The sequence below is a fragment of the Crotalus tigris genome, unplaced genomic scaffold (assembly GCF_016545835.1).
Source record: "Crotalus tigris isolate CLP2741 ecotype Arizona unplaced genomic scaffold, ASM1654583v1 scf7180000018278.843604, whole genome shotgun sequence".
NCBI classification, from domain to species: domain Eukaryota; kingdom Metazoa; phylum Chordata; class Lepidosauria; order Squamata; family Viperidae; genus Crotalus; species Crotalus tigris.
This window is the reverse complement of record NW_024096920.1, coordinates 157,728-178,425: the sequence shown is the minus strand read 5'-3', so window position 1 is coordinate 178,425 and position 20,698 is coordinate 157,728. Positions and strand designations below refer to the sequence as shown.

Sequence of the window (20,698 nt, the reverse complement as noted above, 5' to 3'; positions counted from 1 at the left end):
CTCTCCCTGTCCCCTCAGCATGGCTGGCTCAGGAATTCTGGGAGTTGAAGTCCACGAGTCATAAAAGAGCCAAGGTTGCCTACCCCTGGCCTATGGCTAGTTACTTAGCAACTGTTTAAGTTACGATAGACCTCCCCAGAGCTACTTGTGATTCAGATTCAATCTCCCTTTCCTTCCCCCCCCCCCTCGTCACATGATCACATTTTGGGCATTTGGCAACTAGCCCTCATGGTTATTTGCAGTATTTGGTCACATGACTGCAATTTGCTACATTAGTTCCAATTCCCCCCACCCCCAAAAAAACCCGCCTATTGCAGACAATAGATTTGCCTAACAACCACATTTGCTTTACAATTGCTGCATTTGCTTAACTGCCACAAAAAAAGGTTGCAGAATCAAGCATGGTCCACAGGGTGACCTGCTTAACAACTGGCACAACATATAGCCGTAATTCCAGATTCAATTACAGTCACAAGTCGACTCCCTGTACAGTTTTTGGTTGCATGTAATTCTTTTAGAAACTTTTCCAGGTGCGCGAACTAGACTGATTTTGGTAATGGAAGTGATCTGTAATGAATCGGAATGCATTTTGGGGGTGGGGAAGTGGTAAAATGGTGCTTTACATTCCAGTTCTTTCAGGTAGCATAGCCCAAGGCTCCATAGAGCTGGAAGGGACCTTGGAGGTCTTCTAGTCCAGCCCCCGCTACATGCAGAAGACCCTATAACAGGGGCAGGCAACCTCGGCTCTTTTATGACTCGTGGACTTCAACTCCCAGAATTCCTGAGCCAGCCACGCTGAGGGGAAAGGGAGAGATTTCGAAGCTGAGCCATGCTGGCTCAGGAATTCTGGGAATTGAAGTCCACATGTCATAAAAGAGCCAAGGTTGCCAACCCCTGCCCTAAACCATTCCAGACAAATTGTCCAATCTTTTCTTGATAACCTCCAGTGATGGAGCACCCACAACTCCGGAAGGAAAGCTGTTCCATTTATTAATCATTTTTACTGTCAGGAAATTCCTTTGTATTTCCAGGTTGACTATTCTGACAAGTTTCCATTCGTTGCGTCCTGTCCAGCCCTTGGGTGCTATGGACAATAAATCGATGCCCTGTTGCTTGTGGAGCCTGTCAAGTATCGAAGATGGCTATTGTGTCTCCCCTAAGCCTTCTCTTCCACTAGGTTAGACTTACCAAATGCCCTTAGCCGCTCATACAATTTAACCTCCAGGCTCCTTATTTTTGGCTCCCATTATCCTACAGGATTGCAATAATATATTAGTACTATAGTCAGTGGTTTAAGCACCAGGCTAGAAAGCTGTAGGCTGCGTTCAAGACCGGCTTTAGCCATGAAAGCCAGCTGAGTCGCTTTGGGCCAATCATTCTCAGCCAAATCCAACTCAGGGTGGTTGTGGGGAAAATAAGAGGTGGAAGTTGTATTGGATATGTTTGCCACCTTGAGTTATTTATAAAAATAATAAAAGCGGGACTTGGGGCCAGTCAGTTTACTTGGAAGCAGTGTTCCCTCAACCTTGCTTCAAGAACTGGCTGCTTTTTTAAGGCAATAAAAGCTTTGTAAAAAGCTATCCACCTAGATCAGTGGTTCTCAACCTTTTTAATGCTGCGACCCCCAACCGGTCATAAGCTGAGGACTACTCAACCGGTTGTAAGTCGAGGACTACTCAACTGGTGCAGCACCGTTTGCAGAATGGGACTTTTGGCGGGCTCAGCAGGGCAGAGACAGCCTGGACAATTCTTATTGGCTTTTGAAAGCCAATAGAATTAGACTCTATTCAAGAGAGTCTATTCTATTGGCTTTCAAAAGCCAATAGAATAAAAGGAAGTAGCACAGCTAAGGAAAAGGGGGGAAAAATGGCGGACTGCGTTGTTTGGTGACCCCTGTGAAATGGTCGTTCGACCCCAAATGGGGTCCCGACCCACAGGTTGAGAACCACTGACCTAGATTTATAACAGTAGTTGGACAGCATGTACATACCGTGCTAAATGATAAGACATGAAAACTGGCTAGATAACTTTGGGCCCGTCTTCTCTCTTCACGCACTCATGACATTACCTAGTTGGGTAACGAAACGTCTGCAAGAAAACCACCAGAGAGCACTAAGAACCCCATAGGAAACTGATACTCAAGCAGAGAGTCGGGGGGGCAAGATAAGGAATGTGGGGTGCCTCACTAGGTTTGGGGGAGACCCTGGAAGGCCTGGTGCAGGTCGCAGGCGGCTGTTTTTCACTCAAAAGGCTGAAAATCCTTAGATTTTGGCAAGGTTTTTAATTTCTGAAGGTTCCCCCCACACTTGAGGCATCCCACATTCTTTACCTGGGATTCCGTCTGCTTAATGACCGCAACTGGGAGTGCTGGGATAGAAGTCATAGAGCAGATTGATGGCATGAACCATCGTGACATCTTGCTAAACAGCCACTTCACTCAATGACTTGCGATTCTGGTCCCAATTATGATCATCAATGGGTGGATAAAAATGCCAAAATGTCCAAACATCTGGCTGGTTATACAAATTAATAATAATAACAACAACAACAACCTTGACTCCTAGTGAGACACTACCTTGGCATGGTTGTGGGACTTGTGTGCTCTGAGGAAGATGGGAGCTGTGTTGGAGGTTCAACCATACTGGACAGGTCTCATCAGAGGAGTCAGACACAGAGTGTCTCTCCGATAAAAAATATAGTGAGACGTAAATTTTAGAAAGCCATACTGGCTTGTATGTTGCCCAGGTTAACAAGGTCAACACTAGATGCTTGAGTTCCTGGATATCGGGTGAGAAATGGGATTCTGGTCATTAGATACACAGCTGGACTCAAGCAGAACTAAAATCAATGGATAGGAAGACCCGAAAAAATATTGACAATGAATCATGCCCTTCATCAGCGCAACGACATTGACTGACTACCTACAAAGCCAAATAGGTGGGCGTGGATTGTTCCAAATACATCAGATGGTTGAAGAAGAAAAGCAGGGCTTCAGAAGAATATCTGAAGGACAATGCAGAAGATGCACTGAAGTTAGTAGATCAGGAAGGCTTACTGACTACTGGAGAGACCAATCTGGCCTACAAGAAAAACCAAATGCAGAACAGAATGGAGGCATGGGAAGACAAAGCACTACATGGCTAGAACATTTTTTTAAAAAATAGCAGGGAAAGCAGAAAGTTGAAGAAAGAGACCAAGAGAATAATTCTGGCTGCACAAGACCAAGCCTTAAGGACAAATGCATACAAAGCCAGAATTGAGAAGACAGCAACAGACAGTAAGTGCCACCTATGCAAAGAAGCTGAAGAAACAGTGGATCACCAGGTAAACTGCTGCAAGAAGATTGCCCAGACTGACTACAAGCAGCGACATGACAAAGTAGCAACAATGGTGCATTGTAAGATCTGCAAAAAATATCATTTGCCTGTAAGCAAAAACTGGTAGGATCATAGAGAAAGTCATAGAAAATGATAAAATTAAACTGCTCTGGGACTTCAGAATTCAAACAGACAAGCACCTGCAACATAACACCCCAGACTTAACAATTGTCGATAAGAAAGACAAAAAAAGTCTGGATAGTGGACGTGGCAGTGCCTGGAGACAGCAGAATAGACGAGAAAGAACTGGAGAAGATAACAAAATACAAAGACCTACAAATAGAAATAGAAAGACTGTGGCAAAAGCAAGCAAGGATAGTACCAATAGTCATAGGCTCCTTGGGTGCAATCCCAAAACAACTGGAGCACCACTTGAACACCACTGGCATTGACAAATTCGCTATTAGTCAATTGCAAAAGGCGGCCTTACTAGGAACTGCTTCCATCCTGCGACGATATCTGTAATACCATCAAACATCCACATCTACCTTTCTCAGGTCCTGGGTAAGGACTCGATAGGTAGACAAAATGCCAAATCCAGTCTGAACATCTGGCTGACTGTGCAATGATCAATAATAATAATAATAATAATAAATGGTGAATATTAGGATGCTTTTATTCAATGGGCAGAAGAGCTAAAGTGCTAACTAGCCATATAGTTCAGGTTTGCTAGCCATCCTCAGACAAACGCCAGTTCAATGATTTGTTATGAGTCCGTCTGGCCGGCAGGGAGCAGTAAAGCACCCTGTTGCAAAGATTCGGGCTCATATGGGTTACCCGGAAGGAAGAGCAGTTATCTAAAAAGAACGTAGATTTTAAGAGCAGAAGAGCCCATCATTTGTTTGCTTAGTAGTTTTCAAGATGGTTTATTCCTACGTTCCCAGGGAAGACAGCTCTGTCCATGGACTCATTGAAGGAATTGAGGATTTAAAGCCATGACTTTGAAATAGCAGATCAGAAAATGAACGCTGGAAGCCAGCATTCTCCTTTTGAACGCCATTCTCATTTCCTGAGCAAACATTCCCTAAAAAGCCCCGTCGACTTCCACTATGTTTCACATCTGCACACAGTTGGCTGCCGTTGTGGGCGTTAAACGGTTAAACGACCAACCTCGGCAGATATTCATGAGTTCCTTAAAGAGAAAAAACAATTTGGAGAATTCAAAATAACCTCGTCAGTCTTTGGGGCTTGCAAAATTGTTAGTAGTCTCCTGCAGAGCTGGGGTAAGTTTCTCCGATTTAAAATATTTAGAGAATAACCACAACAGGGTGACGCTGCAGAGATGCGAGTTATATGGTTTCCAAACTAGAACCAGATTATGCTTCCAGCATATTGCAAAGTTAGGACAATTCTCTACTGTTCGAGCTTACCAATAGAGCGGGGAGAAGGATTGGCATAAAAATTGCAGGCATTAATATATAGAGATCCAGATTCAGCCATAGTTTCATTCCATACAGCTTTAACCTTGTGAAGCTTCCTCCTTCCCTTATATACTCAAGATGGACAGTATTTAATATTTATTTGCTATGTATATGTAGGGGTGTGGGTCTATACATATGTTGTACATAGTATGTTTTAGGGGTGTGTCATGTATGTTTCACTTTGAGAGCGGGCAACTAAATTTCATTTGATTTGATGTGTGCCGTTGTGCCCAGAGTAAAAAAAAAATGACAATAAAAGTTATCTTATCTATCTTATCTTGGCCGCCTTCAGTGCTTCCTAATCCTGTAAAATGGGGTTCGCCGGAACTGGCACCTGTCGTGCTATTTATATAAAACAGCACACGACATATTTTGAAAGACATTTACGGTGTTAGTCAGATCCTCACATTTTGGAAGAGTTGCCGAGGGGGCGGGGTGGGGGTGGATTGTTTGTAGCCAGGGTTAGGTCTACTAAAAACCTCGATCGATTGATTTGATTGCAGAATTTTCCCTTTTTTTTAAAAAAAAAATCATTTTAGGGGGTTTCCTGATTGATAAAGCAGGAAAGAGACCACAGCCATTCCATGATTCTAGCCACACTCGGCAACTTTTAAGACGTGTGGCCTTCAACTCCCAGAATTCTGCAGGATGGTCAGCCAGCTGGGGGATTCTGGGAGTTGAAGTCCACGTGTCTTAAAATGGCCAAGTTTGCCGAACACCGCTCTAATTATTTGTAGTTCTGCTTTAATCAGAGTGGTTTGATCCAACGCAATGGTGAACGAATGTGGGTTGTTGCAGCAGAGGCTCGAAGAGAGATGTGTGTGCATGTGTGTGTGTGTGATATGCAACGGAGGCCCCTTCATTAGAACCAGAAGGTTCGAATAGCTGCGTGACGGCTGCTGCAAAACAAATAAGTAAATAAAACCCAGTGCAAGAAAACAGGTGGAAGAGAAAAACAGGAAACCATGGGGAGAGCGGGAGAGGCAAGCAGCGCTCGGCTAACTCAGGAATGCCCACTAGGGGGCGCAGAAGACCTAGAAGTGAAGCCTTTGGGAAGTTGAGAAAGAAATGAGTGGAAAATATCTGCAAGGCATTTTTGACTGGTGGGGGTTCCCATCTGAAAGTGTTACACTACAACTCCCATCATCCACAGCCAACATAGTCCGCCAACACTCTGAAGCAGGGGGTCTTCAAACTTGGCCCTTTTATGACTTGTGGACTTCAATTCCCAGAATTCCTCAGCCAGACATGTTGGCTGAGGAATTCTGGGAGTTGAACTCCATAAGTGGTGGGATTCAGCTGTGCAGAACCAATAGCTAATTTTTTACTGCCCAGGCCCAGAACAGACTTCCAGAAGCGGCATCCACACAGAGAACTGGTTGTTCACATATTTGAATCCCACCACTGAGTAGTCCTCAATTTAACAACCACAACTGGGCCCAGTGAGACATTTATTAAGTGATCTTTGCCCCATTTTACGACCTTTCTTGCCACAGTTGTTAAGCGAATCACTGCAGTTGTGAAATTAGTAACATGGTTGTTAAGTGAATGGGGCTTCCCCATTGACCTTGCTTGTCAGAAGTTTGCAAAAGATGATCACGTGACCCCAGGACACTATGACCATCCTAAAAATGAACCAGTTGCCAAGCATCCAAATTTTGATCACCTGACCATGGGGCTGTTGCATGTGAACAATGCTCTTAAGTCACTGATTTCAATGCCACTGTAACTTTGGTTACTAAAGGTACAGTTGTAAGTCATGGACTAGTTTTTATGGGGCATTTTTTGAGCATAAGGAAGGATGATCTAAAAGCGGAAAGATAAAATTATTAGGGTTGGTTGCACAGACAGCCCTATGTTTCGACTGGATCGAGCATTTTATCCACCTTTCAAGACCTTCCGAAGGACCTGGGAGAAGCAGATAAATTTATCTTCCCATTTCACGAATGTGCAAATTGTAACCATGCCTGAGGGTGCCTCTGAAGGGCCTGGACACCACATGGATCCTGTCAGCTTTATTTGTGTGAAATATAAGAGGGGCGAGAACTCTATACCGAGGCTCTTATTACCAGAAAGGTCCCCCCCCAAAAAACCCCTGTATGTTGAAAGTGTCTTAGAACATACTTTCGGTGGCAAGGTGAGAACAAAGACACTATTTACCTACCTACAGAAAGAAAGTACAGGGAGTCCTCGAGTCAAGCTATTTTCCAAGGTGCCTGAAGGCAGGACAAGAAGCAACGGATGGAAACTAATCAAGGAGAGAAGCAACCTAGAACTAAGGAGAAACTTCCTGACAGTGAGAACAATTAATCAGTGGAACAGCCTGCCTCCAGAAGCGGTGAATGCTCCAACACTGGAAGTTTTTAAGAAGAGACTGGACAGCCATTTGTCTGAAATGGTTTAGGGCAGAGGTGTCAAACTGCCAGCCCACAGGCCGGATGCACCATAGCAAAATCGCGCCCATCTCATTGCCAGCAATGGCAAAAAAGTTGCAATATGTCACATGATGTTGCGAGTTTGACGCCCCTGATATAAGGTTTCCTGTCTGAGCAAGGGGTTGGACTAGATGACCTCCAAGGTCCCTTCCAACTTTGTTGTTGTTGTTGTTGTTGTTATTATTATTATTATGGAGCCTGTACATTATAGTAGTAAATCACAACAAACGTAAAATGGATCAGAACCAACGTTATGACCTTTTTGTGGCAGTCATTAAGTGAACACTGTGGTCATTAAGTAAGCCCATGGTTTGCTATGGTGCTGTTTGGACAAAAATCTAGAAGTCAATGCCAGTTTTTGGTAAAAAACCATCCTAAAACCAGCAAGTGACCGCGGACACTGCAAACAGCTGTAAATGCGGCTATGCTGCCAAGTGAGTGAAGTGAGGTCACATGATTCTGGATGGGGGGGATGTGTGTGTGTGTGTGTGTGTGTGTGTGTGTGTACACACTATTGGAACGTTGGGAGCTGGCTTGTAAGTTCCCTTTTTCCGGTCTCATGTAAAATTGAATGGTTGCTCAGCAACCAATCATAAGTCGAGGATTACCTGTAATTGTAGCTGCCCAGAGTAGCTTCAATAGTGAGATGGATGGCACACAAATGTAATAAATAAATAAATAAATCAGGATATTTCTGGAGAATGAAGGCAAGAGACGAAGCAGCTGGCCGATGTGGGGGCCCATGGCAGGAATGGGGGGGCCCTTGCAAGATTGCTGCAATTTGGCCCTCACATCGCTGTACATTCTGTTGAGGGGAAACATGCTCTCCCACTCCCCAAGTGCCAAGTTAAAAGATGCAGCTGCTGTGTACTATATATACACATGTGTGCATATGCGCAAGAGTGAGAGAGAATGAATGAGGGTGTGTATTTTGGAGAGGGAGTGTGCAAAGAGAAGCCAAAACCTCGTCAATACCACTTGCGTAGCCCAAAGCCCCCAAAAGTTAGCTCCAACTGGGAGTGCCACACTGTTGTGTTGCTAGGATTTGCAGGTAAGGGAAGGGATTGAAAGGATCGGGGGGGGGGACATTTCTTATGGACGGGGAGAAACTAGATTTTGGCAAAACAGGATCTTAGGCCAAGCAGCCAAACCAGACATGGTCTGGCCATGCATACTTCTGAGGTGGGGAGAGGAGAAAAGACTGTGGGAATGCCAACTTTAAAGGATTCCCCCCTCCCAATCAATGTCACACTCAATTGCACACCCACGTGCAAGAGCAAAGAAGCCCATTGTTAGTCCCCCTTTTCATGCAGGGTGGACACCAAAGAACCTTTTTCTAATTGCAAACTGTTGTTTTGATCAAAGCAGCTTCAGGGTTTGAAAGTACAGGCAGATCTGACAGGCTGCTTCTCATTTCCCGAAAATGGAAAAATGGAAAAAAAAAAAAAAAAAGCACGTACAAATTCTCTTGCTGAGATTCAAAGTCCGCCAATGGAAGCAAGGTGATTTATAATCCATGCTTTAACCCCTCTCCTTTATTCCCACTCTTTGGGCAGTCCAAGCTAGACTGCTTTGAGACATAGGGGCTCCATCTCCTATCTTGAATAAATCTCTTTCAGCAGCTCTTTCCTCCCGAAAAGTTGGCTATTTCCTCCTTCCTTTTCTTTTTAAGGGCCAATGAAATAGAAATTTATTTTATTTTGCTTGCCGCCCACCTCGCCTCAGGAAATGACTCCTTATCAAGTACAGGTAGTCCTCAAATTATGACCCCGGCTGAGCCCAAAATTTCTGTTGCTAAGTGAAACATTTGTCCAGTGAATGTCTGCCCCGCTTTACAAACTTTCTTTGCCACAGTTGTTAAATGAATCACTGCAGTTGTTAAATTAATAACACAATTGTTAAGTGAATCTGGCTTCCCCCTTGACTTTGCTTGACAGATGATTGCAAAAAGGGATTTCGTGGCCTGGGGACACTGCAACCATCATAAATATGGGCCAGTTGTTAAGTGTCCGAATTTTGATCACATGATCATTGGGATGCTACAGTGGTCATAAGGGTAAAAACGGTCATAAGTCACTTTTTTCAGTGCCGTTGTAACTTTGAACAGTCAGTAAATGAACTGTTGTAAGTCGAGGATTTCCTGTATGTACGACTGGGTAGGTATAAACCAGGGGTAGGCAACCTTGGCTCTTTTATGACTCGTGGACTTCAACTCCCAGAATTCCTGAGCCAGCATGGCTCAGCTTGGAAAACTCTCCCTTTCCCCTCAGCATGGCTGGCTCAGGAATTCTGGGAGTTGAAGTCCACGAGTCATAAAACAGCCAAGGTTGCCTACCCCTGGTATAAACCTTGAGGGATTGATGCTAATTTAGATATTTGCCCCACTCTGCTCCCCTCGACAAATTGTTCTTGTGGCCACCACGTTGGGCCAAAGGCCTCATGTTTTTTATTTCCTCTGACAAGCCTGCCTCCTCTTTTCAGCTGCAAGGATGAATGTGCAAAGTTTGGTGCACCGTTTCTACGCCCTGCAGACCGAGCGAGTAGAAGCTTACCGCCTCTTGGAGGAGTAAGTGTTTGAGCAGGTTGTTTTTTCCCTAAAATCTTCAACTCAAGTAGGTAACGTTATCAGTGCTGGTAAAGAATTAGGTTTCTGCAAGAAAACAACCAAGCTCAGAGAACACCAAGGACCCCTCATAGTTATTTGTCTCAAAACGATTAAATTAAGTGATTAAAGTGATGGACTTTCCATCACTGGAGATTTTCAAGAAGAGACTGGACAGTGGTAGGGTAGGCAACCTTGGCTCTTTTATGACTCGTGGACTTCAACTCCCAGAATTCCTGAGCCGGCCTGGCTCAGCTTGGAAACCTCTCCCTGTCCCCTCAGCATGGCTGGCTCAGGAATTCTGGGAGTTGAAGTCCACAAATCATAAAAGAGCCAAGGTTGCTACCCTTGGGATAGTCATTTGTCTGGAATAGTATAGGTTCTCCTGCTTGAGCAGGAGGTTAGATTAGAAGACCTCCAAGGTCCCTTCCAATGCTGTTATTCTATGTTCTAAACAAAAAGAGTCTAGACCAGTGTTTCTCAACCTTGGCCATTTTAAGAATTCTGGGAGTTGAAGTCCACATATCTTAAAATGGTCAAGGTTGAGAAACACTGGTCTAGACAGACTGAGCTTCCTTTGCAGAACCGCGGGTCCTATCAATTGCTTTGCATGCCCAAAATGCCCTGGAAAGCTGGTGGGCTCTTCCAGTCTCCTCCTCTCCCCCCTCTCTTTTATTTGCACACCACTCGATTCAAGGGGGGCCCTGCAGGAGGCCTCCTCTCGACCTCCCCCCCTTTTCACCCCCCCCCCAGGCTCCCGGTGCCTGATGGAAACCAGATGAGCAAGGGGGCAGCACCCACCCAGCACCTGTGATCTATTTTCAGAGAAAAACTCCTTGTGGGCTGCTTGTGGGGAACCTGGTGTGGAGATAATTTACTTCTGCGGATGGGGAATCCAATCCCGGAGCCAGCAAACCCCCCACAAACAGGCTTTTGGTGTCCCAGGAGATGGGGTGATAACCCTCTCTAGGCAAAGGTGTCTCTCCGGGAGGGCAGCCATTGATAAATCAATCAAGCCTTCCGAAAACCCAGCAGGGGAGAAAATAATCCTATCCAAGGTTAACATAAGGGAGGGTCTTTGAATGAGCATCCAGCATCTTGAATGGGAGCCTATCAGTCCATGTATTTTATAGGGAGTTTTCAAGCCAAGTTTGTAAACAAAAAGGGGGGGGTACAAGCGAGGTTATCCAGTCTGACCCTCTCCCATTACCCTGCATAGAGGCTGTGACATGTGATTGCTGATGAATATAGATCTCATTGTCCCCAGAATTGGTGGGTCTTGCTGTTTTTAGAGGATTAAAAGAAGAAATAAAAAGATTGTTAGGAGCAAGATAAGTTAATAGTGCCGTGTTTTTCAGCCTTGGCAATTTTAAGAGGGCTGGCTGGGGAATTCTGGGAGTTGAAGTCCACACCTCTTAAACATTGCCAAGGTGGTTGAGAACCATTGTGATAGTGGCTTAGAAATCTTGAAGGCTACAAACTAAACAGGAGTTCCCAAATGTTGAAAATGAAGGTTTCCATAGAAGAAAAGAGAGAGGAGTTGGTTAGCTCCAGTTAACCAGGCTCCAGCTGGAGCTCAGCGCTGATCCTGGTGCTTCTGCTGAGCCCTGAAGAAGCACCAATCAGCTGGAGCTCGGCGCTGACCCTGGCGCTTCTGCTGAGCCCAGAAGAAGCGCTGATCAGCTGGAATGTTGCAGCATCTCCAGGGTCTTGTGATTTACATTCAGATGCTTGGCAACTGATTCATATTTATGACGGTCAGTGTCACAGGGTCATGTGAAGTGACCAGAACCTGCTGCAACCACCCAGCAGACAGAGGGGGGGGAATAAAAACCAAACACCCCCACTCCACCCCCGCTGCTAATCCTCAACAGAAATGCTCACAACAATGAAAACTTTGGACAGGAGGAAGAGCGCCGCTGGGTGGGCAGGCAGGTGTCTTGCTCGGCTGTTGCTTGGGGGGCACTTTTTCAGTGCCATTGTAACTTCGAACAGTCACTAAGTGAACTGTTGTAAGTCGAGGACTTACAAGTTTTTGACACCTTGCTAGGCGACTGGTGGTACTCGGATATTGCCATATCCTAAAAGTGATACAATAGGTGAAAAGGTTGAAAAGCCCTGCTCTAGGTGATGCAGGGGAGATTTTTCAGAGGAGAAATGAATATGTTTTGCTTCCAAGAATTTTGGTTGTTTGGAAAATGGATCATTTGCCATTGTGTGTGTGGGGGGGCTTGTAGCTCACGAGTTCAAGTGGCTGACTTTAAAATTCAATTTTTTTCATCGGCTTCCCTCAGATCTTTGCATGTTGCCAGTAGGAAAATCTCTTTCTCAATTCTCTGTTAATGTCCCCCTCCCCAAAACAGGGGTCACCAGGCATATCTCCGAAGCAGCCCTGATTACGACTTCCTCCGCTATCGCCAGCTGGTGCATGAGATCACCGTGGCATTCAACGGCATTTCCCAGGAGATCTTACAGATCAAGAACAATCTGGAGGGACCTCTCGGCCGGAGAGACCTTGCAGAGCACCTGGGACAGATTCAGGAGAAGGAGCAGGAGAAACTCGAACTGGTGAGCAGGCTTCCTTGTGACCCCATCCTGCCGAGCTCAGTGAGTTTTAAGACCCATTTCCTTGATCCTGTTTTTTCGTAACAGAACCCATGCTGAGAGTCTTGGAGAAACCCCTACTTAGAAATCTAATCTTTGTAAGGCCACACTTGGAATACGGCATCCAGTTTTGGTCACCACGATGTAGAAAAGATATTGAGACTCCAGAAAGAGCGCAGAGAAGAGCAACAAAGATGATCAAGGGACTGGAGGCTAAAAGATATAAGGAATGGTTGCTGGAATTGGGAATGTCTAGTTTAACAAAGAGAAGGATGAGGGTTGACATGATAGCAGTGTTCCACTATCTCAGGGGCTGCCCCAAAGAAGAGGGAGTCAAGCTATTCTCCAAGGCACCTGAAGGCAGGACAAGAAGCAACGGATGGAACCTAATCAAGGAGAGAAGCAACCTAGAACTAAGGAGAAACTTCCTGACAGTGAGAACAATTAACCAGTGGAACAACCTGCCTCCAGAAGCAGTGAATGTTCCAACACTGGAAGTCTTTAAGAAGAGATTGGACAGCCATTTCTCTGAAATGGTATAGGCCAGGGTTTCCTGCCTGAGCAGGGGGTTGGACTAGCTGACCTCCAAGATCCCTTCCAACTTTATTATTATTATTATTATTATTATTATTATTATTATTATGTAGGGTTGCCAGTTAGGTGGAGATTTATTATCTGGATTTCAGCCTGAATGGCCGTGCTCCAACTGGACATTATATGATTTGTATAGCAACATGTTCATTAAAATATTTGTTTTTATTATTTTTATTATTTTATTTCATTTTTATTTTTTATATTACTTTATTTTATTATTTTTATTATATTATTATTTATTTTATTTTATTATTATTTTATTATATATATTTTTATCCTCCTTTTATTATTTTTAGAAATAACCCAAAGTGGCCAACATCCTTAATACTCTTTCCTCATCTTATTTTCCTCGGAACAACAACCCTGTGAGGTAGGTTGGGCTGAGATGGCCCAAAGTCCCCAAGCCAGTTTTCATATCTAAGGCAGGACTAGAACTCCCAGTCTCCTAGTGATTGGGCCAATGTCACTCAGCCAGCTTTTGATTGGGCCAGTGTCACTCAGCCAGCTTTTGTTTAGGTGGGACTAGAACTCAATGTTTCCTGATTTCTAGCCTAGAGCCACAACCACTAGACAAGACCAAACTGGCTGAAATGCATAATATAACACTATACTATGATAGTGTAATACTGGCTATAATGCCACACATATAGCAGTATCAGAGGAGATGGATGTGACTAAATAAGCAAATAACCTAGTTGCTGTTGCTAGGCTGAGCTACTTCATATCTGGTTAGGTCCAGGATGGGAGACCGCTAGGAATTCCTGGAGCAATAGATATGGTAATGGGGCCTTGCTGGAGGTGGCTGAAAGTGTAAAAAGATATCATCTCCGTCACATCTGTCTCTTCGCTCTTGTAGGCGTGGTTTTAGCATAGTTTTTAAATAATATTTCAGTGTTGGCTTGTTTTAATATTTTAATCATTTGTTCACTTTTTATAATTTGTAAAGCCACCCAGAATCGTGTTGTAGGGGAGATGGGCAACCTAGAAATTTAATAAATAAAATAAAATAAATAAAATGGCAAACGGCTCTCATAACAATGCCAATAAAACTACATGGATGTTTGCAATGAATTCATCTGGGGTTTTGCTCCACTCAACAGACGCTTCACCTTTATTCCTTCCTTTCTCTTTTTAGAGGGTTTTTTTTTTCTTGTTATTGGTCTGCAAATCTTGGGTGTTTCCTGGAGTTGATACAGAGGGAAATGCATAACAAGAAAAGGAGACTTAAATTTCCTTATTAGTGTGTTTTAGTGGCAGGATTTCAATCTGCATGGGGCATCTGCAAAGTTTTCATTGCACTGTTATCCCTCCGTTCCCCTTGAAAGGTACTTGGGTCCTGTTGCCCCAATTTTTATGCTCTGTTATGAGCCAGCAGTGTGCTGCAGCTGCCAAAAAGGCCAACACAGTGCTAGGCTGCATTAACAGAGGGATAGAATCAAGATCACATGAAGTATTAATACCACTCTTCAATGCCTTGGTAAGGCCACACTTGGAATACTGCATCCAGTTTTGGTCACACGATGTAAAAAAGATGTTGAGACTCTAGAAAGAGTACAGAGAAGAGCAACAAAGATGATTAGGGGACTGGAGGCTAAAACATATAAGGAACGGTTGCTAGAATTGGGTATGTCTAGTTTAACGAAGAGAAGGACAAGGGGGGGGGACATGATAGCAGTATTCCAATATCTCAGGGGCTGCCATAAAGAAGAGGGAATCAAGCTATTTTCCAAAGCACCTGAAGGCAGGACAAGAAGCAACGGGTGGAAACTAATCAAGGAGAGAAGCAACCTAGGACTAAGGAGAAACTTCCTGACAGTGAGAACAATTAATCAGTGGAACAGCCTGCCTCCAGAAGCAGTAAATGCTCCAACACTGGAAGTTTTTAAGAAGAGACTGGACAGCCATTTGTCCGAAATGGTGTAGGGTTTCCTGCCCAAGCAAGGGGTTGGACTAGATGACCTCCAAGGTCCCTTCCAACTTTACTATTACTACTGTTAGAAAGGCTCAGCCAGAAGTGGGTGATAGTAAAGGTGAGGCTGAAGAAAGGAAGAACTGAGCATTACAGCGGATCTGCTCAGTTCTAGATTAATATTTTAACCTCAAGCTGATCTCGTCCAGATGTGGGGGATTTCAGCTCCCCTCCCCCAGTTCATAGCCAGGCACACCTGAAGGACATCATATGGGGGGGGGGAATTGACTGTAGTCAGCTGTGTTCACACACACGGCGCTTAGCCAGATTAAAGAGACTCAGTTTCTCTACTTGAGTAACATGGTGTTTGTTTTGCGGTTTTACGCCTTGGTGTATTGTCCAAACCCAGTTAGTCCTTGATTTATAACCATTTGTTAATGACTGTACAAAGTTAAAATGCTGGGGAAGAAATGAATTACAAACAGTCCTCACACTTATGACCGTTGTAGCATCTAAATTCAAGTATTTATGATCGTTATGGTGTGTGTGTGTGTGTCACATGATCACCATTTGCGACCTTCCTAGTTGCTTCCAACAAGCAAAGTCAATGGAGAAAGTGGATTTACTTAACGACTGCATGATTTGCTTAACGATCATGGTGATTCGCTTAACAGTCATGGCAAAAGTGGGGGTAAAAATAATTTAATGAGTGCCTCGCTTAGTGATAATTCCTGTTCCAATTGTGGTCATAAGTCAAGGACTTGTTGTTGTTAATTGCAAAGTCGTGTCCGACCCATCGCGACCCCATGGACAACGTTCCTCCAGGTCTTCCTGTCCTCTACCATCTTCTGGAGTCCATTTAAGTTCACACCTACTGCTTCAGTGACTCCATCCAGCCATCTCATTCTCTGTCGTCCCCTTCTTCTGTTGCCCTCAATCTTTCCCAGCATTAGGCCCTTCTCCAGTGAGTTCTTCCTCAAAGACTACCTGCAGGTTATTGTTCAGGATATTGCATAAAGCCAATAATTAATTCAACAACCTTGTTAGCATCTTCCAAGAATGCATCTAATTCTGGAGGACGAGGGGGATTATCAGCTTTATATCTTTGTCCCTGTTTCTCAGGGAGGGTCTCACCTCCACTTTTTTTCTTTCCAGACAGCACAACTGCAGCTTGCTAAACAAAATCTTCAGGACCAGCCCGGAGTAGAAGCCCACAGACAGGAAGTGCAAGAATTGAAGCACAAGTGAGTCACCAAAGCTGTGGTTGTCAATACAGGCTTTCTGAAGTTTACCCTTTCAACTAAGTTTTAGCCACATTCGCTAATTGAGCACTACTGGTTACAGCAAGTTGTGTATTGTGGTGTTGTATGCTTGTAAAGGAAGGATGGACAACTTAGTTTGGACTTAAGATTGGATCGCCATTTAAATGGTGTGTTCAAGGGCCAGGCTTCAGGATGGGACAAGGCCAGAGTATGGAGGAGGGAAGGAAGGAAATGTAGTGTGTAATATGACATTGACGTCATAGTTCACACTAGGTAGTCCTAGACATAACAATTGTCCCCAAAATTCCCATGGTTAAGCAAGGCAGTTGTTAAGTGAGTTGTGCTCATTTAATAGAATAATAACAGAATAACAGAGTTGGAAGGGACCTTGGAGGTCATCTAGTCCAACCCCCAGCTTAGGCAGGAAACCCTATACCATTTCAGACAAGTGGCTGTCCAGTCTCTTCTTAGAAACTTCCAGTGTTGGAGCATTCACAACTTCTGGAGCATTCACAACTTTATGATCTTTTTGCCACAGTTAAGCCAATCGCTGCAGTTCTTAAGTGAATCATGCTGTCATTAAGTGAATCTGGCTTCCCTTGTTGACTTTGCTTGTCAAAAGCCAGCTGGGAAGGTTACAAATGGCAATCACACGATCCTGGGACAGTGCAACTGTCCTAAATACAAGCCAGTTGCCAAGTGCCTGAATTTTGATCATGTGACCAAGGGGCTGCTGCCAACGGTTGTATGAAAACGGTTCTAAGTCACTTTTTTTTCATTGCTGTTGTCACTTTGCACGATCACTAAATGAATGGTTGAAAGTCAAGAATTAACCTGAAAGGCGAAAATAAATCAAGCTTAGCTAGTTATCCAGCAGCTGCCTTGAGCTTTCCTTGAATTGGATAACCTGGATGTGTGAACACAATGCCTGCACTGTGATACATGGAGGAAGGCCTTTGATGAGATGCAGTTTGGCTTGAGGGAGAATTGGTCAACTGAGCAACGGTTTGAATTAGTGATATGGTCTCTGTGTCCCTTTTGCATGAAGACCATTTTCATGCCCCCCCATCCCCTAGACCGCCCCCCCCCCCTTCAATCTTTCCCAGGCAGAGGAACCATTCCTGCCTCTTGCACCCTTTTCATACTTGGGAGAAAGGAAACCGTTTCCCATCACTGGGACTTTCAAAGCATCCAAGCTGAATTTCCCACAATGCTTAGTGGTGCGTGGCATCGTGGGAAACCCCCTTCTCTCCAAGCACGGACACCCTTGGGAAGAGAGTCCTTATGGGAAAGCGGAGTCACAATTTTTGCCCCAAAACAGGTCCTGTCCTTTCACAAATCGGGGCAAGGGGTAAACGCGAACAAATTTGAAGCGAGGATGTGGGAATATCTTTTTTTTTAATTATTCAAAAAGGCCTCGGTAAGGGTCTTCAAAGGCCGTATTCTATCTCCCCCCCCCTTTGCTGAGCCCCCATTTTTGCAGATTGTTCCATGTTGGCTCTTTGAAGCCTAATTTCCCCCACACCGCTCCCCCCACTCCAGCCCATCCCAGCCCTGGGGTTGCCCCTCTCGTAGGCTTTCATAAACAAGGCTGGGCTGCGAGGGACGCGGGTGAGCGCGGCTAATCGGCTCCATATGGTGCTTTATTTATCGTTTCCATCCGGCTCACGCAGGCTAATTCAAACCATCGAAGCAATCAGCGAAATTCTTCAGGATTTCAAGTATGATTCGGAAGAAAGCAGTTGACAGGCTGTCCCGTGGGAGAAGGATGAAGAAAGGCTGGGGATGGAGGGGGGGGAGAGATGGAGACATAAGACATCCTCCCCCCCCCCCTGCTAAGGTTGGTCCTCGCCCGCTTGCAGCTCGCCCACCCCAGCTTCCCTCTTTCGTCATGCCGGGCCGATGGCCGCAGGTGAGATGCTACAGGAGGCACAAGGCTCGGTGCTGTTTGGCCACCTGCCCGATGAAGCCAGTTCCCAGAAAAGTTTCTTGGCACTTGGTCCCCACTGCCTTTATGGGACAAGAAGGGGCGGGGAATAGCTTGTTTATGTTCTGAAATAAAGTGAGGGTTTTTTTTTTTACCCCTTCAATAAAAAAAAAAAAGCAGACTCCTTTTTTACTAATCTCTCTTTTTTATTATCTTGAACAGACCAGATGTTTTATTGATTGGTTAGCCCCAGATGGGCATCCTTTGGGAAGGAGGGAGACGGGGAGGGGGGGGCAAAAAAGTCAAAATGGCAGCTCCAGGGTCTGTTTTTACAAACCTCATCTTTCATCGTACTACTTTTCCGTTGGAGTGAAAGCTTAAGTCTTTCTTTACAAGGGATTAAGAAATTGGGTTTGGAGGTGGGTCATTTTTAACACTGAGCATTTATTTGGATGTTCACCCTGCACCCTACAATTCTGGATTGTAGTCCTAAATCAGGGGTAGGGCATCTTGGCTCTTTTCTGACTCGTGGACTTCAACTCCCAGAATTCCTGAGCCAGCCATGCTGAGGGGACAGGGAGAAGTTTCCAAGCTGAGCCATGCTGGCTCAGGAATTCTGGGAGTTGAAGTCCACGAGTCAGAAAAGAGCCAAGGTTGCTTACCCGTGTCCTAAACTGTCATGGCTAATCCCAGATACATCCCCAGCACTGGGTTTTCCAAGTTACTGAATTACAGATACTTACTTGATTTACAACCACAAATAGGCCCAAAGTTTCTGTGGCTAATGAGACAGTAGTTAATTGAGTTTTGCCCCATTTTATAACCTTTCTGGCCACCATTGTTAAGCGAATTGCTCGTTAGTAATATGGTTGTTAAATGAATCTGGTTTCCCCATTGACTTGCTTGTCAGAAGTTTGCAAACGGTGATCACATGACACCAGGAGACCACAGCTGTCGTAGATAACATGCCGGTTGCCAAGCGTCTGAATGCTGATCACGTGACCATAGAGGGGATGCTGCAATGGTTGTGTGAAAAATGGTCATAAGTCATTTTTTTCAATGCCGTTGAAACTTCAGAAGGCCACTAAGTGGACTGTTGTAAGTCAAGGACTACCTATACAAACTCTATTGTCTGCCACAGGGCCGTGTTGGTTGAAAATGGCAGCATTTGTAAACAGTGAGGGAAATTAGGATGGCTAATTTTTTTTTTCTAAATGCCATAAAAATGAGAGACGCCATACTTCCCTTTCTGAGATGAGCTAAATGGCCTGTCCAAGGTCAGTGGCATGTTACTTTTGAATAATTGTAGAACGCAACAAATAATGAGATTGTGGTCTTTGTCCCCAACTTTTTGCCTTTAATGCTGTTGGAAACAAAGATGCTGGTTTGGCCCAATTAAAAGGAGAGGCAGGTGACATCAGTTCAAAAGATGGGTTCGGCTCTGGGTGCAAAACCTCCCAGATTCGCAGAGGTAAAAAAAAACTGTTGCTTCGGACATAAAATAGGTATTGAATACTTAATATTTTTGACAGCAGAGCACACCAACAACAAAAAAAAAACCTGTGAAATTTCACAACCAATTTTTTTCATTCTTCTTTTTAGAATTTGGAGGTTGAATATAAACCTGTTTCTTTTTTCCTGATGACACAGCTCGTTTCTTTAGCCGTTTCCGCTTTTCAATCAGCTGCCGATTCCAATTTCATAACTGAGGAATATAAGAAGAAAATGACTCTCCTGAAGCAACGGAACCTCTTTAGGGCCTGCTTAGAGGGAAAACCTGGCTGGATTACAGATTTTTATCTTGGCACTGTAAAAAAGAAAACTGGCACGGAGAGTTCTTTTCCCAGCAAAATGTCCTTCAACTAAGGGGGAACGCCTTTATATAATAATTAGAAAACTCAAACATCCAACTTGGCTGAAGCACATCGTATGTAAGAAGCTGATTTAGAGTTACTCTGGGTGAAGAGGTGTAGACTGCCCTCTGCCCAGCTTCTAGCTAGTTTGCAGAAAGGGTGTTAGTGGTGGTGATACAATCTTGGCAATGCCGCTCAAGGCACCTGGATTCCTTTGTGTGTATCCTCGGCAGGCCTGAATCCAGCAACCGGGTGGGCTCTTAAGCGAAACACCCAGTTCCACCATCCATCCAAGCTACAATTTGTCACTGGATAGGACCTGAGGAGAAAAGAGAGGGTTAAAAACTGATATGGCCAGCAAAGGCTCCACAGCACACCCTATTTCCCCCCCCTTCCCCAACTGACAAAACCCCAGCCCTATTTATTTGCACAAATATTTGTAGACCCCCCCCCCACACACATACTTCAATAAGAGAGTCGCAAGCAGTTTCTGGTTTTCCTATTTTAACCCCCTTTTGGTGGATAACTTGGACCCATCCCTCCCTCTCAGCCCAACCCACCTCACAGGGTTGTCGTGGTGGGGAAAATAATCTACGTAGTCCTTGACTTAACAATTTGTTTAGTGGCCATTCAAAGTTACAATGGCACTTACAGTCACACTTATGATTGTAGCAGCAACCCCCATGGTCACGTGATCAAAATTCGGAGGTTTGG

The 20,698-nt window shown here is 44.6% G+C and overlaps 2 protein-coding genes across 3 annotated transcripts in view; one reads left to right on the top strand and one right to left on the bottom strand.

Annotated features, from left to right (window-relative positions):
- Positions 1-4,190: 4,190 nt before the first annotated feature.
- On the top strand, positions 4,191-19,613 carry REX1BD (required for excision 1-B domain containing). 2 transcript variants are annotated; one of them, XM_039349456.1, is made up of 5 exons: positions 4,191-4,600; positions 9,715-9,799; positions 12,199-12,442; positions 16,098-16,186; positions 17,878-19,613. In XM_039349456.1, the coding sequence occupies exons 2-5, from the start codon at positions 9,723-9,725 to the stop codon at positions 17,948-17,950; spliced, it is 483 nt and encodes a 160-aa protein (XP_039205390.1). In that variant the 5' UTR covers positions 4,191-4,600; positions 9,715-9,722; the 3' UTR covers positions 17,951-19,613. The 2 variants fall into 2 exon arrangements, with proteins under 2 accessions (XP_039205390.1, XP_039205391.1); XM_039349457.1 differs by having other exon boundaries at positions 4,209-4,600; positions 12,199-12,403.
- The window catches only part of CRLF1 (cytokine receptor like factor 1), a 46,202-nt gene continuing 43,820 nt past the window's right edge, over positions 18,317-20,698 (bottom strand). The window contains exon 8 of the mRNA XM_039349455.1: positions 18,317-20,303. Coding sequence (XP_039205389.1) covers positions 20,280-20,303 — 24 coding nt within the window. The 3' untranslated portion in view covers positions 18,317-20,279. The remainder of the gene's footprint in view (positions 20,304-20,698) is intronic.

Coding starts and splice junctions, on each gene's coding strand:
- REX1BD (XM_039349456.1), top strand. CDS start 9,723: ATGAATGTGCAAAGTTTGGTGCACCGTTTCTACGCCCTGCAGACCGAG. Junction 9,800..12,198: donor GCTTACCGCCTCTTGGAGGA/GTAAGTGTTTGA, acceptor TCCCCAAAACAG/GGGTCACCAGGCATATCTCC. Junction 12,443..16,097: donor ACCCCATCCTGCCGAGCTCA/GTGAGTTTTAAG, acceptor TTTTCTTTCCAG/ACAGCACAACTGCAGCTTGC.